Source organism: Platalea leucorodia (genome assembly GCF_965183815.1).
Source record: "Platalea leucorodia genome assembly, chromosome: 9".
Lineage (NCBI taxonomy): Eukaryota > Metazoa > Chordata > Aves > Pelecaniformes > Threskiornithidae > Platalea > Platalea leucorodia.
The window spans coordinates 31963884-31979298 of NC_138831.1; the positions used below are offsets into that span (position 1 = coordinate 31963884).

The 15415-nt window shown below is 35.3% G+C and overlaps 1 protein-coding gene across 15 annotated transcripts in view; it reads left to right on the forward strand.

Moving 5' to 3' along the window:
• HERC1 (HECT and RLD domain containing E3 ubiquitin protein ligase family member 1) overlaps nucleotides 1–15415 on the forward strand; it is a 123489-nt gene that overhangs the window by 27122 nt on the left and 80952 nt on the right. For 14 of the 15 annotated variants that reach the window (XR_014229193.1, XR_014229194.1, XR_014229195.1 and 11 more), the window contains exons 7-20: nucleotides 214–357; nucleotides 1853–1980; nucleotides 2947–3091; nucleotides 3186–3357; nucleotides 4533–4667; nucleotides 6475–6640; nucleotides 7172–7297; nucleotides 8560–8781; nucleotides 10012–10164; nucleotides 10356–10488; nucleotides 10976–11167; nucleotides 12238–12453; nucleotides 13372–13545; nucleotides 15239–15353. Coding sequence is in view for 12 of the 15 variants with exons in the window: in XM_082321741.1 (XP_082177867.1) it covers nucleotides 214–357; nucleotides 1853–1980; nucleotides 2947–3091; nucleotides 3186–3357; nucleotides 4533–4667; nucleotides 6475–6640; nucleotides 7172–7297; nucleotides 8560–8781; nucleotides 10012–10164; nucleotides 10356–10488; nucleotides 10976–11167; nucleotides 12238–12453; nucleotides 13372–13545; nucleotides 15239–15353 (2221 nt within the window). In the remaining 3 variants the exon portion in view is untranslated. The remainder of the gene's footprint in view (nucleotides 1–213; nucleotides 358–1852; nucleotides 1981–2946; nucleotides 3092–3185; nucleotides 3358–4532; nucleotides 4668–6474; nucleotides 6641–7171; nucleotides 7298–8559; nucleotides 8782–10011; nucleotides 10165–10355; nucleotides 10489–10975; nucleotides 11168–12237; nucleotides 12454–13371; nucleotides 13546–15238; nucleotides 15354–15415) is intronic. The other variant, XM_082321742.1, reaches the window with a different exon arrangement.

Consider the following 15415-nt stretch of genomic DNA (forward strand, 5'->3'; position numbering starts at 1 on the left):
TTCTGGAGTATGTCTTATAAAAATTAAATGTTTGTTAACGTTATTACAGATCTCTTCCAAGCCTTACTACAAATCTTTCTAAAAAGTGGGCAGAAATTATAATTTGTGATAATTACATTGTATATGGGTTTTGCAAAATCTTACTGAAATTGCAAACCATAAATAGAACTTAAATTTTCACAAAAAGAAAATATGTTTTTCTTTTTTCCTTAGGTCATGGTGACAGCAACAGCCGCAACATTCCAACCTTAGTAAAAGATATTAGCAATGTAGGAGAGGTTTCCTGTGGCAGTTCACACACAATAGCTCTGTCCAAAGATGGGAGAACAGTATGGTCATTTGGTGGAGGAGATAATGGTAGGTAAAACTAACTTTTTGGTAGTAATTTTCATCTTATTCCATCTACCACATAGCCTCAGTACTCCTTGCAGATTTGAGGTTTTTTTGTTGTTGTGGTTGGTTTTGGTTTTTTTTTTTTTTGTCATTTGGTAGCTGTTCAAGAAAAGGATTTTAGTAAAATCTAAATAAAATATTTGACATTTAACTGCAAGATTATAGACTTTAAAAACAGATTATCAGAAGGAAGAGAGGTTTCACACAACAGAAAGCTCAATGAATGCATAAACAATTTTGGAATAAATGCTTTGCTGCGAACTTTGAAATAAACTCACTTATTTGATATGGCAATAACTGTATTTGTGTACTAGAAACTGTTGCATTTAAACTGCCTCTTGAAGAAACATCTCCCATCTCAAAAATGAAGGGCTTCTAAGCTTCATTGCCAGTAGATGCTTTGTCAAAGACAGAATCATTCATTTTCTACTATTACTGTTATTTAGCTGAATTTGGTTATGCTGCTAGATACAAATTAAAACTCAGATTAAAATTGCTGTATTATTGCTTCCTAGCTTAGTGTGAGAAGAGGTGAAAATGCAGACTACAGAAATCTCATAATCAAAGTGGTGGTTAATAGGACTGGGTAGGAATTTGAATTTCATTGGAAAGCTAGCTCTGGCAGGTGCGCATATAGAATTATTCCCGCTCCTCTGTCTTCCTTTCTGTAATTTCAGTTGACAAATCAGGTTTTACCAGGATAAGCATCTTAACCATCACAAAGTATTGGAGTTTGCTCTTCTGTTTCAGTAAATTGTAAACAATTTGGCTTTTGGATATTAATAATGCAGTACTAAAATATTGTAGGAAAGCTAAAGCAACATAAATCAAAGCATGACCTTTGTAGAAATTATCAGTCTTTGTAATATATTTCACATTTTATTTTATTTTTTCTCCTTCCTTATGAGGAATGTTTTTCTGTCAACACACTGACATGGGCTAGTGACAGTCCTTGTTTTTGAGGTCATTGATTGAAAATGGTGAAATTGAGGAGACGAATAGCTGTTTTCAAGAGAAACTTAAAAGGAGGAATAAGGGAATAAAAATATTAATGTTTACACAAATGCACACAGCTGTTAGGAAAAAAATGCAGAAAAGTTGGGGTTTTTTCAAGTCACTTTATAAAGTAGGAGAGAGAAATTTTTTTATCTTTTTTTGCCAAATATGAAAAGGTTTAGTGCTTTGGAAGGCTTTAGTAATTAAAAGCAGGCAATGAATAGTGTAGGTAATGGAATTAATATTTCAGTTTTTAAATACACTACAATAAGTACATATTTCCTGAAGTATGTAATTACTGCAATTGAAAGAGAATAGGTTTTATAAAAATTGTAATATGTTTTAATTTTAAAAATATACTCAAACATTTTTGGAAATCCAAAAAGAGTTCTTTTTGGGTACTTCTAATTGTTGTAGTTTATGTATTGAAAATACCTTCCACTTGTGTTTCCTCCTTTTGTAGGCAAACTTGGTCATGGTGATACAAACAGAGTATATAAACCTAAGGTTATAGAAGCCTTGCAAGGAATGTTTATTCGAAAAGTTTGTGCTGGGAGCCAGTCTTCACTTGCCTTGACATCAACAGGGCAGGTAGGCAAAAACAAGTTTTCACTGAAGTTATGAAGGTTGGTGAAGATGGTGTGGGTTCATTGTTTCATCATCTATTATTTTGACTGTTGAGAAAATATTCAACTAGTACTTAAATATCAGTGAAGTTCTTGATTAGAGATTGACTAAAGTACCAAGATCCTAATGCGCTAGAGTAATTCAAAATGTGCTGAAGAGTCATGTGAAAATATACTTTTCAAAAGTCTTGCGTAGCCACAGAAAACGAATTTTTTTTAGGTTAATAAATGTAACCAGTGCAAAACCAAATTGGATTCAGGAAACAAAGTGGGTTCTAGAAGCAAAAAGCAGTGAAATGCTTGTAATTTTTAATGCATTAACCAACTCAGGTGGTTAAGTGATTTAATAGTTTTTTAAAATGTATATGTATTTTAGAATATAGATGTTAACTGAAAGTTTTATTTCTAATCTGAAAAATCTCAGGAGAGCTTGGAGATAAATATTTAGGTGGTAAATGAAGGCCCTTACTGGCATGATGTATATACATGTAATATAATAAGCATTTCTACACATGTAACCTAACTGACCCCCCCCTCACCCCACTGTGATTCAAAGGCTTTTAATATAATTTATATAATATTATATTAATATGTTTTAAATTATAATATTATTAATATATTATATAATATTATATAATAAACCCTCAAAGGGTTTTTAAAGTATGGATTAGGAGTGTTGAAGTTTACTGTAGCAGTTTCTTTTCTTGCAACAGCCTCCCTGCTGATGTGCTTTGTGGCCAGTGATCTGAGTGGTTAGGGGAAGAAATATGGATTATATGAAATGTACGTTAGAGTCATAAAAGTACTGTGCGTGTTTTGTTGAAAGCATAATTACAATTATTGTGCAAGTGGTTATCTGGTATTTTGTTTGTTTGTGGTCACCAATAATACAAATTTGACATACTGATATTTTGTGGTTTGTTTGCTCTAGGTTTATGCATGGGGCTGCGGTGCATGCCTTGGCTGTGGCTCTTCAGAGGCAACTGCTCTCAGACCCAAGCTTATTGAAGAACTGGCTGCTACAAGAATAGTTGATATTTCGATTGGTGACAGTCACTGTTTGGCACTTTCTCATGGTAAAAAGAAAAAGGTGTAAAAATACATGACCCTCCTCTTGATCAAAAGCAATTGTATCTCAGGTTTTGTTTTCTACTTTATTTATGTTTATAGATAATGAAGTTTATGCGTGGGGTAACAATTCAATGGGACAGTGTGGTCAGGGAAACTCTACTGGTCCCATTACTAAACCGAAGAAAGTAAGTGGTTTAGATGGAGTTGCAATTCAACAAATTTCAGCAGGAACATCCCACAGCCTTGCCTGGACAGCTCTTCCAAGGGACAGGTAACAATGACATTGGGGGACAGGTATAAATTCTCTCTATACAAGTCCACTTTGGGGTACATGTAACTCTTTCGTGAAGGTGTTAACCACGTCATGTGTTTCAAGTAATCTGCTTGTAATGTTTTGGACTGGAGAGTCTTTTCTTCTCTCTTCCTCTCTTCCTTTCTCTTTCTCTTCCTCTTTTTTCTCCTCTTCTATTCTTTTTTCTTTTCAGACTGCTAAAGATTACAAGTGAAAATATAGCAGCACGAAGGATTTGGATATTAGTTCTTTGTATACGAAAATCACAAATTTCAAATTACAAAATTACAAATTGACAAAAATTATCTCTTTGTAAAAATTGACAAGTTAGGCAGTAGGAGGAGAAACAATGCAGAATTTTTTATTTTGTGCTTCTGACAGGATTTTTTGTGGCTTAGGCAATTTCCTTTAGTGTTACAAGGAGCAAACTAAGCACAAGACTTTGGGAAATGGGGAACTTTAGCCAAATTACTGATGTGGATTTAAACATCTTAACAAATTTCTGGATGGTTACATGTTAAGCTAAACTAAAACCAGGTACCTAAATAAATAGTTTGGTTATTAATATACAATAACTGAAATAATACTTTGTTACATCAAAGACGTGAGCAAGTGATTGAAGTGAACAGGTAAACTCGAGATTTATGTATGGACTAACACAAAGGAATAGAAAAACTTAATATTTGGAAGATAATTCAGGAAGAATTTCAACGCCCTGTTTTAAAGGGAGCTATCTTAAAAAAATGAATTAAGGAAATAGTGAGACTCAAATAGTACTAAGTGGTACTACACCTTTTGAATTCTCCCTACGTTGTACGAAAGTCTCTCTATAATCCACCATTTGTACTAAAACAGCTTTATAAATACTGGTCAGCTTTTGCACGAGTCAGATTAAATACGTATGGCTTTATATTTATGGCATTGTAGGTATTTTTGTTCATAAATGAAGAATGTTTGATTTGTAAAGACCTTTGCAGAAAAGAGAAAAGAAAATACCTTCAAGGTTCTGGAAGCTCGTCTGCCTCAATCGTATTAGTTTGTTGTAAGAAAAAAATTGTTTCAGTCAAGTGTGTACTCAACCTACTTAAATTGTTAATTTATTAAAGCAGTTGGAATATTTTCAGTAGTTAACGTATTTTGATGTTTGATTCCAGGCAAGTTGTGGCATGGCACAGACCCTATTGCGTAGACCTTGAAGAAAGTACCTTTTCGCATCTTCGTTGTTTTCTTGAGCACTACTGTGACAAAATTAACAGTGAAATTCCTCCTCTTCCTTTTCCTTCATCAAGGTATATACAGCATATGCATGTTATAGATCTTTAAAAATTATTTTCTCTACAGCAGTGGTGTATGGCTTAGTTCTGATTAGTCTTTTCTTTAACAAGAAAAAGTCTGGTTTATTTGCTCTTTCAGGTGCCTTTTGTTTGTATAGCACAGGAGCTTTTCAGTGCCTCAAATGTAGCAGGATCTTTTGTCTGGAATTTATTTTAATTATGCACTGAGTGAAATATTTTCTTTCAGAGTTATCCTTTAAAACACATTTTTCTATATAGCTGAAATGCTTTTACTATTTCTGTACGTTATTTCTACTTTGCAAGTTCTTCCTCCTGTAACCAGTTTGAGCGGGTGCTTACTGACTCTAATCTACTGATAAGCTCAGGCAAAAAAAAAACCTCTTAAAGTGATAAGGCATCAATCCATACATTCAGTTATTGACCAACACATGTGTGATGCTAAGACGGGGAGACATATAATTGCCATTGCGTTTTGAGTTGGGGTCAATGCCTTGATAAAACCCTGTTTCTATCTAAGCAATTAGGATATTTTTCTACAAGTGTTTTTAGCATGTGAGGGTTGGCTGTTTCCTTCTTGCAGCTCAAGGTCTCTGATCACCTCTGGAGAGACAGAAGTTATTCAGAATGCATGGAAGAGTTTTTTAAAGGTCACGTATGACTGTTGTTCAGGCTATGTCAAGTAGCATAACTGTTTTCCATCTGAATGAACAAAATGGATAAAGGCAGTTCAATTTTTTCAGTAACTGACTTGTGTATGAAACTTTGTAATGAGCCGTAGTATTACAGTTACAGCAGTTTGCTTCTGATACAGACAGAGGTTAGTAGTGGACAATTTGGGATATTTCATGATCAGTTCCACATGTTGTTTTGTTTTGGTGTTTTTTGGTTGGTTGGTTGGTTTTGTTTTGTTTTGTTTTTTTTTCCCAAGATAAGATATTCCATTAGTTTTGAAAATGCAAGCTGCTTCTCACAAATGTGAGATTCATAGACATGAAATGTCACTTAAGTTTGAAATATATGTGCAAGGAGCATTTTCCTTGCTTTGGATTTGGGGAGCCTTTATGCATTTCCACAAATTTGTCTTTTCTGGAAGGTGCTCCAGAAAATGAAATGCAACAAAACTAAACCTATCTTGATAGAGCCATGTTGACTAAAACAGCTGCTTGACAAATCATCAGTAATTGCTATTATAGCTTCCAGATTTGATTCTTTTCACCAAAGGTGATGCTTTAAATGTATTGCTATAAAATACAAAAGCATGAATGTTTCCTCACTGACGTTTGCAAAAAACACTATAAATGTCAAAGATCTTTATGAATCTTTTTTCCTTGCTACAGAGTTTTTTCAAAAGTTCTTTTTTAAGAAGACTACACATTACTATTCTGACTTTTCATTTTTGATCCGATTTGTTGTACTCCTAAATCTTCTGAGAGAAGGTTACGTTTATTACATCTTAAAAGGTTTATTTTTTCCTTTATGTGAGGAATATATTTGTCTGTCTACTTGTGTATTTTGGGATGATTTTGACTCATGGGATTTTGCTTCGTGGGACTACTTTTCTAAACTGAATGCCTCTTGGAACCATTGTACACAAAGACACTTTATTCTGATTTTCGTTTTTGTTCTTTTAAGCAGATTGGCAGTAGGTTTTCAGAGGAGTTTCTTTAAAGTCCCAGCTGTAATTTACTTATCCTTCTGGTATGCAAAATCAAATGAGAGTTAAAAGCTTCATGCACAAATAAGTGAAAGAAAGTAAGGCTAATAATCGGAGACATTAACAGGCATGTATTTCTTCTTACAGGGAACATCACAATTTTCTTAAATTGTGTTTGAAGCTGCTTTCTAATCATCTTGCACTTGCACTGGCTGGAGGTGTAGCTACTAGCATTCTTGGCCGGCAAGCTGGTCCTCTTCGAAATTTGTTGTTTAGACTGATGGACTCGTCTGTTCCTGATGAAATTCAGGAAGTAAGTAATGCTTTTTTGTTTACATGTGAAAATTCTGCTACTCTCCTTTCTTTCTTTGACTGTGTAATTAGAGAGTTCTCTGACTTTCTGAATGTGGCACTCTGATGAACATTATTCTGACTTACAAATTTTACTCATTAAAGTTAAAATACTTAATCACCACCGCTGTTCTACAATCTGAAAGCAGCGGAGAATGAGAATTTCAAAAAGCTATTTCGTAGCATTTTAATTTTTATTGCTTGTAATAAAGCCTGAAATGTTAATGTTGTGGATTGAGTAGCTAATTTACTTGAGTAACTTCTCCTAAGATGGCACTCTTACAGGAAATAGCAACTTAGAAAGAATTTTTCACAATACATTGGTCTCATTTTGCTCCTTCAGTGTGGGTATTCTGTGCATCACAGAATAAAAGATTAACGCGCTATTGTGTGATAGAATTCTGATGTTAAATGAAATTAAGTGGATGTTTTGGATATATTGTATGCTCCCCACCCCTCACTGGAGAAGTATTTTCTGCTGCTCTAATTTTAGGTAGTAATTGAGACATTGTCAGTAGGAGCAACTATGCTACTTCCTCCATTGCGAGAGAGAATGGAATTGCTACATTCTCTTCTACCCCAAGGTCCTGATAGATGGGAAAGCTTATCAAAAGGACAGGTAAGGTCAAGTAAAAATATGCCATGCTTTGAAAGCAGTTGTGTTTGGTTGCTTTTTTTTTTTTTTTTTGCTAGAACATTTTGAGCAGTGAGGTGAGCCTCATTTGCAGAGTGCAAGCACATTATTGGTGAGATGCAGTGCAAAGCCCAACTTAACAAAATCAGTAGCCTGGCTAAATCAGAATCTAGTGAGGTAAGGAGCACCACATGTTTTCTCAAGTGAAGCTTGACTACAGAAAGGTTAGGAATTGCTGTGTCAGAGTATCTAGACAAGTTTAAAGGTTAGATATTTTTGAATACTAGCCTGATGTAACAAGTCTTGGTAACAGAAAATTAACTGTTTTCTGGGAAGAATACTTGTGTAATGCTTTTCCTACATGGATTTCACTCTGCTTTGCAAAGATGACTGGGATGTTCCTTTTTTCCTTTTTCTTTCTTGAATGTAAAGAACAGGAATTAATGCAGGTTAGGAGACTTGCCCAGTATTGTACAAATGGAAGGAAAAAAAATTAAAGGAACATCTGTTCCTATCCTTGAGGGCAGTAGGAACTGAAGCTTCAGCAGTAGTCTCAGGTTAAAAAATGAGAGAAACTGTTATTCATTTCTGTACGCATAGGATCCTGGTCAAATCCTTTATTTTATAAGCTATGGAATAGACTGGTTTACACTGATACTGAAACTATGAATAAGAATCTTCTGATTCTAATGTTCTAAAGATTTCTGAAGATTAGTACTGGTACAAACTAAAACCCCTGGCAATTACTAGGGTAGAGCAAGTTTAGGTTTTTCAGGAATCATAACCAGCAACAGTGCGGAACAATACTGAAACTGAAGGTCATTACTCTGCACCTGCCACCTCCCTTGGTCTAATGTATGCTTGCCCTGCTTTTTACCCTTTTCCTTTTTCCTATGTATAGATCAGGATAATTGCCCCCTTTGCTCCACCCATCCACCTCCCCCCAATAATCAGACAACTAGAACATACTGGGGAAAGCATTTGGTCCGATATCTAGTCTCTCCCTCTCTTAATCTCAGATTGTTACTAGCTATGGTCATATAATTCAATGTATTTATCTGTTCTCTAATACTAAAAATCTGCAGAAAAAATTGTTTGGATTTTTTTGGTGAAGTCCTCCAGCTTATTTTCACATCTCATTAGAATACTTTTATTGCGTAACTATGCCTGATGCTTTTTTCTTCTTAGCTCATTATTTTATCTTCATTAACAAAGAGTGTTTCTTGTGTCTGAACATTTTTCTTTAGAGAATGCAATTGGATATTATTCTGACAAGCTTGCAGGATCATACCCATGTAGCTTCCCTGCTTGGCTATAGCTCACCATCTGATGCCACAGAAACTTCCTCGTTATGTATCAGCTATGGAAATCTCGCTGATCAAACATATGCTGTCCAGAGCAGTCATCCGGATACTCATCTAGCTGAAATCTTAATGAAGACTCTTCTAAGAAATTTGGGATTTTATACAGTACGTATAGGTCTTGTATTTATGTATTTATTTTTTAAATGGTAATGAATTTTGAATACTTAGAAGGGTTAAAAGTTTTTCCTCATTTTCAGAAAATGGTGCTCTTTTTGTTTATCTAAAGTAGCATTGCCATATATATTTGTCCTGCAGTGGACTAAAATCAGTTAAATCTTCTCTAACATTATGGTTCTAATGTTATTGTAGCAGTATTTATTGTTCAGCTTGGCTTATGTAAATGTAGATGGTTTCATATCAGACTGAAGTATTTTATTGCTCTTACTTTGGCTTCAAAATTTTTTGGAAGATAGAATGTAACTGGTCAACTAAGTAGATTTTATGGAACCCTTTTTCTCAGTATAATCTCAGTCACCAGAGAAAGATAGGCAGGCACCAGGAACGTGAATCTGTTTAACTTCACTAGGGTAACTACCTTACAGCAAGTACAGGTCAGCCATCTTATTACATGTATTCTGTCAAACAGATTGTTGTTCTTAGCTGTGTAACCTTAGAGGCTGATGAAAAGTTTAGGGGAGCATAAAAGCAAGTAACAGACTCTCTCTCACCTTTTTATTCAACTAGCCAGTTAAATATAACAGCAAAAGGAAATCAGAGATTTTTACTTTTCTGGCACAGTATCCCTGTCTCCTGAGGGTGAAGGTTGGTAGTTTTTTGTTCTTTTCTCCAGACCTCCACCAGTCATCTAGATTGAGCTATCTACTTTGAATTTTCTACTTGAAACTAACTCAGTTTTTTCAATAGAATTCAGAATGAAGTCAAGCAGGTATCTACCTTCTGCTCCTTTTATTGCCATCCTAGATAATGCAAGGAAGGATTCTAATCTGAAACATTTTATGTGCCAGCCTGCAATAAATTCTAAAGGATTATTGCTTATTTTAACATTTTGTGATTCAGGGGTCAGGGTGGGGAGTGAGTTCTTTCATCCAGTTATCCTTGGTGGTTTGAACGAAAAATATTTCTGCATCTGAAAATACTGTTTTTAGAATAGAAATGTTCGCTTGACAGCTATCGCAATCACTACTGTAACATTCTAAACGATTGTAGTTTCAAGTTTGGTTATCCCATGATCCACTTGACATGATCCAATTTCTTTGATAATCACAGGTACACAAGGTAAAGGTAAAAAAGCTTATTTTTAAGGTGCTATTAAAGTATTCTAGCATTTGAAGAAAGAGTTAATTGTTCTTTTTTTCCCCCTTTTTGTCTTAATAGGACCAAGCCTTTGGAGAACTGGAAAAAAACAGTGATAAATTTTTATTGGGTACATCATCATCAGAAAACAGCCAACCTGCTCATCTTCATGAGCTTTTATGTTCACTGCAGAAACAGTTACTGGCTTATTGCCACATCAACAGTGTTAGTGAGGTGTGTGTCCTTATTTTTATCATGGAGGGGGAGGGAGGGAGGGATTAATTCAATATGCACGAGCACCAGAATGTTGTAAGATTCCTGTTGAAAGTCTTCTGATTAGGTGAAGGCTAAACTGATTTAAATAATGAACCCCTTAAATACATTTACAGAATTATTCTTATGTTTGGTTGTTTATTTCCTTCTAGAATTCCAGCAGTGTGGCACTGCTTCACAAACACCTTCAGCTTTTATTGCCTCATGCTACAGATATCTATTCCCGTTCTGCAACACTGCTTAAAGAAAGCTCTTGGAATGGTAGTGTTGGGGAAAAACTGAGAGGTAAATGTTCATGGAAAAATCACTAGTGGTGGCACTGTAAGCTTAAGGCAGTTCTTGTTTGTTTAGATTTGAATAATAAAATACCTTATTTTCCCTATATCTGCATAAAGTAGACATCCCAAGCCTCCCCCAAAGGAGGAGATTAAGTGTCTACCCAAGGATAGCATCTGGTTCATGTTTTTGATATAACGTTTTGCATACAGAAAAAATACAGAATAGAGAGGATATTGTCTCTGTGCATTTTTGTTTCAGTTTCATTAGTTCTAGATTTCTCTTTTTAAAAGTACTTTTTTTGAGATTACTGAAAAGCATGGAAGTAAAATATGGAATGGATTAATAATTATTAAACAAACCTCCCAATTCAACATGTATACTTGAGACAGCTGAGATATTCTTATGCTATTCTTTCTGACTTGTTAAATTGTGCTTGGAATATAATTATATTCTGAATTATAATTATGGTTGTTTGGTTTTTTTTCCTCTGTAGATGTAATTTATGTATCAGCTGCTGGTAGTATGCTCTCTCAGATTGTCAACTCATTATTGTTACTGCCAGTATCAGTAGCTCGGCCTTTGTTGAGTTACCTGCTAGATCTGTTGCCACCTTTAGATCGTCTTAATAGACTGTTACCTGCTGCGGCCCTTTTAGAAGATCAAGAATTACAGTGGCCACTTCATGGTAAGGGTAATAAGTAACACACTGTTAATCTGAAAAATAAAAAATGGCTTGTCACCTTTTTTTATTCTGTAAACCCAGAATGTATATTGACTTGTGTGGGAATCCAAGAGCGATATGGGAAATATATATTGAACTGAAAATACTAAGTTTGTAATACATAAAAATACCATTCTTTACTTGTAAAAGAAACACTGATTTTAGAATGACAGAATCATAGAAAATCTCAAGTTGGAAGGAACCCATAAGGATCATGGGAATCCAACTCCCTGTTCCTCACAGGACTGCCTAAAACTAAACCACATGACTAAGAGCATCGTCCAAGACGCTCCTTGAACTCTGACAGGCTTTGTGCCATGACCAGTTTCCAGGGGAGCCTGTTCCAGTGACCGACCACCCTCTCTGTGGGGAACCTTTTCATACTGTTCAATCTGAACTTCCCCTGATGCAGCTAATAGATAATTTTGGCATGATCTGTTTACTTTCATGTCCAAATTTTACTTTCGCTTTCCATTTCATGGTGTACTAGAATTTTAACTTAAAATCATGGATTACCTGCTAAATTCCTGAACACATGCCACCAGATATTTCTGATGCCAGTGAAACAGAAATATAAAAGCAGAGGGAAAGCGACCGACATTTGTGATGGGAGGTGCTATATTTATTTGCCGTTCATTGAATTTTTCATTAGTATTTTTGGCAAAGTTTTCTGCTTTTATGAAGTGCTGTTTCCAGTTGTATCATTTCTCTGTGCATGTTTATCAGAACACAAAGAAATGTGGATTGCACAAAATAGGTGCTTGGGCAGAGTTTAAAAGAGCCTTTACTTCATTGAGTACGAACAGTTGGACCGTGAATGGTGATGGCCTCCGCTGCTGCTGAAGTTATAATGTTAAGCGACCTATTTGTCCTAACTGCTGTTTCTTCAGTTTACAGGTTCTTGACTGAGGGGCAAATCTGCTATTGACTGGGAAATATTAACAAGATCTGCCATTGATTTTACTAATTTTGGAATTGTTTTTAACATCTGGGCAACAGCGACTAATTTGACAATTCATTGCTAATACTTTTAGGTGAATTAATTGATCCTGCTGGAGTGCCCTTACCACAGCCTGCCCAGTCTTGGGTATGGCTTGTTGATCTAGAGAGAACTGTAGCTTTGCTTATTGGGCGGTGTCTCGGTGGCATGCTTCAAGGACCTCCGGTGTCCCCTGAAGAACAAGATACAGCCTATTGGTTGAAAACTCCACTTTTCAGTGATGGAGTGGAAATGGATATTCCTCATTTAGGTAAGCTGTTAAATGCAAGTATCTAATTGTCATTGTAAATATTTGTGTTCAGTTTTGAAATTTCTGATGATGTTTGAATAAGTCTGTGTACTTAGGGTATGTCTTTCAGCATTCTTGTCTATTCGCGTAGTAATACAAAAAGTTGGAAAACGGATATTTAATTATATGCTGTAGTTTACGAAGGGTCTTGTAAATGCATACAGAAGAAGAAAAATCTGCAGTTTCTCAGAGACAGAAGTAACACAGACTTCACTGAGTTAAATTTAAATGTTTTACTCTTAGATGCTTAGCATTTAACAGACACGCCAGGGGCTCCATTGTTCATATTTATTATTGAAAAAGATTATCTTAAATTGTATTCTGCTTACAAAGTGGAATTTTTATTAATTAGAAATAATACTATTAACAAACTTCAATCCTTCTGATCTACCAGAAGTGTTAACAGGACTGAGCACTAGTATTTCTAGTCATCCCTTCCTATCTGAATAATGCACTTGCTTCTGCTTCTCTGTGGCCTGTTCCTGTTAGTTCACATCTTCTTCTTCCTCTGATTCTGAGTAGACTACTTCAAGACTTATTTACAAGACGTAGTATTTTGAGATGGGTCCATGTCTGAAGATACAATAATTACAAGTGTATGGCTATATAGTTCAGGTAGAATTAATGATACAGAATTATGCTATTGAAGCAGAGTTAGATAATGCTTCTAAATCTTCATATGTTTTACGTAAATTGTAACTCTGAGTCACTTTACTCCTTACCTAATGTGAGTTTGTAGTCAGACAATGAGATGTCTTGATTTTTTTTTTTTTTTTTAAAGAAGTGGAGAGTGAAAGCTGTTTTATACGCTCTTAGGTAGATGCATGTAATCCTCAAAATTTGCAGAGTTTAACTTCTTAAGTATTTCCCTTCTGTTAGACAAATGCATGAGCTCCTTATTAGAAGTGGCCCTATCTGGAAATGAGGAACAGAAGCCATTCGATTATAAGCTGAGACCTGAGATTTCTGTGTATGTTGATTTGGCCTTGGGTTGTACAAAAGAGCCAGCAAGGAGCCTCTGGATCAGTATGCAAGACTATGCTGTTAGTAAAGGTAAGATGTTGAAAATATATATACGTGTGTGTGTTAAAAGCATATTGCATGCTTCAACTACATACCTGGTAGAATCCAATATTTTCCTTGGCAATGACTTTTAATTTTGCAACATGATAAAATAATTTATTGTCATGTTCCACAGTCTTTCTTTTGCCTTTTCTGTTACTTATTTTTGACATTGATTCCAGTGTTTGGCAAACATGTAGTTCTTTTTCCCTCTAAACTGGAAAAGAGAGACTCTTGTTTGCTTACTCAGTTGTTGGTGTTTCTGTTTTCCTAGTAGAGCAGGGTGAAACTTGGAATTAAAAAGAAAAATTGATGGGCAGTAGCTGGGGGAAGGCAAAGTAACTTGCAAAATATGTTAGGAATAGGACGAAGGGGTAAGTCATCTTTTGTTTTTTAAGTCTCTGGGAGTCTGGCCTTACAGTATTAATGGTTCTTCATGCTTATTGCCTAAAATCTGGGCTCCTGCTCAAGCTTCCTAGGTCTCCTTTTAATGAGATCCACTAAGCATTGTGGTTGTACTGTAACTGTCTACTGGATCCAGAGATAATTTTCTGTAGCTCTGGCCAAGCTAGGCCAAATCCAGAAGACAGCAAATGGTATTGTGTTCCTGTTCAGAGCAACACAGAGAATTCTGTTGCAGAATTCCACAGAAGTAGGAATTCCAGTAAAAAACGCAGGTTGTCTGTTTGCAAAATCTGAGATAAATGGGCTAATATGTATTATTTTGGTTATGGAACTGGGTGTTTTAGAAGTTGATTCGGTTCTGCTCTGTTCATAATGCAAGCTGACTGGAAGTTGTATGGTGACAGTTAGCGTAGCATCAAATGCAAAGTAATGGAACTTGCTGAGCAGCTGGTGTGTTAGACTAAACATTATGTGGCCAGGTAAGTTTTTGTGATTTTTACAGCAGTTTCAAGAATTCATAGATAATATTTAATTGAAAAAAATATTATGAAGATATTTGTAACGAAGTGGGACAGTAATATTTTTTTCCCCCCATGAAAAATTACGGTGCCTTGTGGAGGCTTGCTTGGCAGTTTGGTTATTTTATAGTAGAACGATATTATTTTCATAACAGATCTTTTTAAAGTGGGGAAAAACTTTTGAAATGAAAAAGCCAGTTTCTGAAAATACTGGACGAACCTTAATTTTGAGACCTGAAAATGTCTCTTGTTAATATTAGTAGTGAAACTTGTGCTTAAGCTTGTGCTTGTGTTAATAGTTGGCTTTCCTACTGGAGATAAGGCTTTTTCACCTTAAGTGAGTCTGTGAAATAATTATTGAATGTAGTATCAACCACGTGTAAAAGAGCAGAAAGTCTCAAATATGGTGTGTTTCTAAACAAGTTCCGTGTAAATCAGTGGCTCAGTAAAGAGAAGAGCTGCAGCTCCGTATCCTTGCTTGAAAGAGAGGTTGCACCCTGGGTTCTGCTCTTTGAGTCTCTGGTAGAAGTTTGTGTGCATGCCCTTGGCTGACTGTTAGAGTTAAGTACCTTGAGCAGACCAAAACACATGTGTCTGAAGCAGTGTATTTATGAGCTATTGATGCTAAACTTATTTCTTAAGTATTAAAACTACTTCTAAATTATTTAAATGGGTGAAGATTTTTTTTTAATGATGTCATTGAAAATATATTTGCTTGTTGGAAACAGTAGCCAGTTTTGATGAATCCTTTCTATTTTCAGATTGGGATACTGCAACTTTAAGTAATGAATCACTCCTAGATACTGTGTCCAGATTTGTGCTTGCAGCTCTTCTGAAACATACAAGTTTACTTAATCAAGCTTGTGGTGAGAGCAGGCAAGTAACTTAAAGCTGCTTTTAAAAGTTCAACTTCAATTTTTAAAAGAAAGCTTGTATGA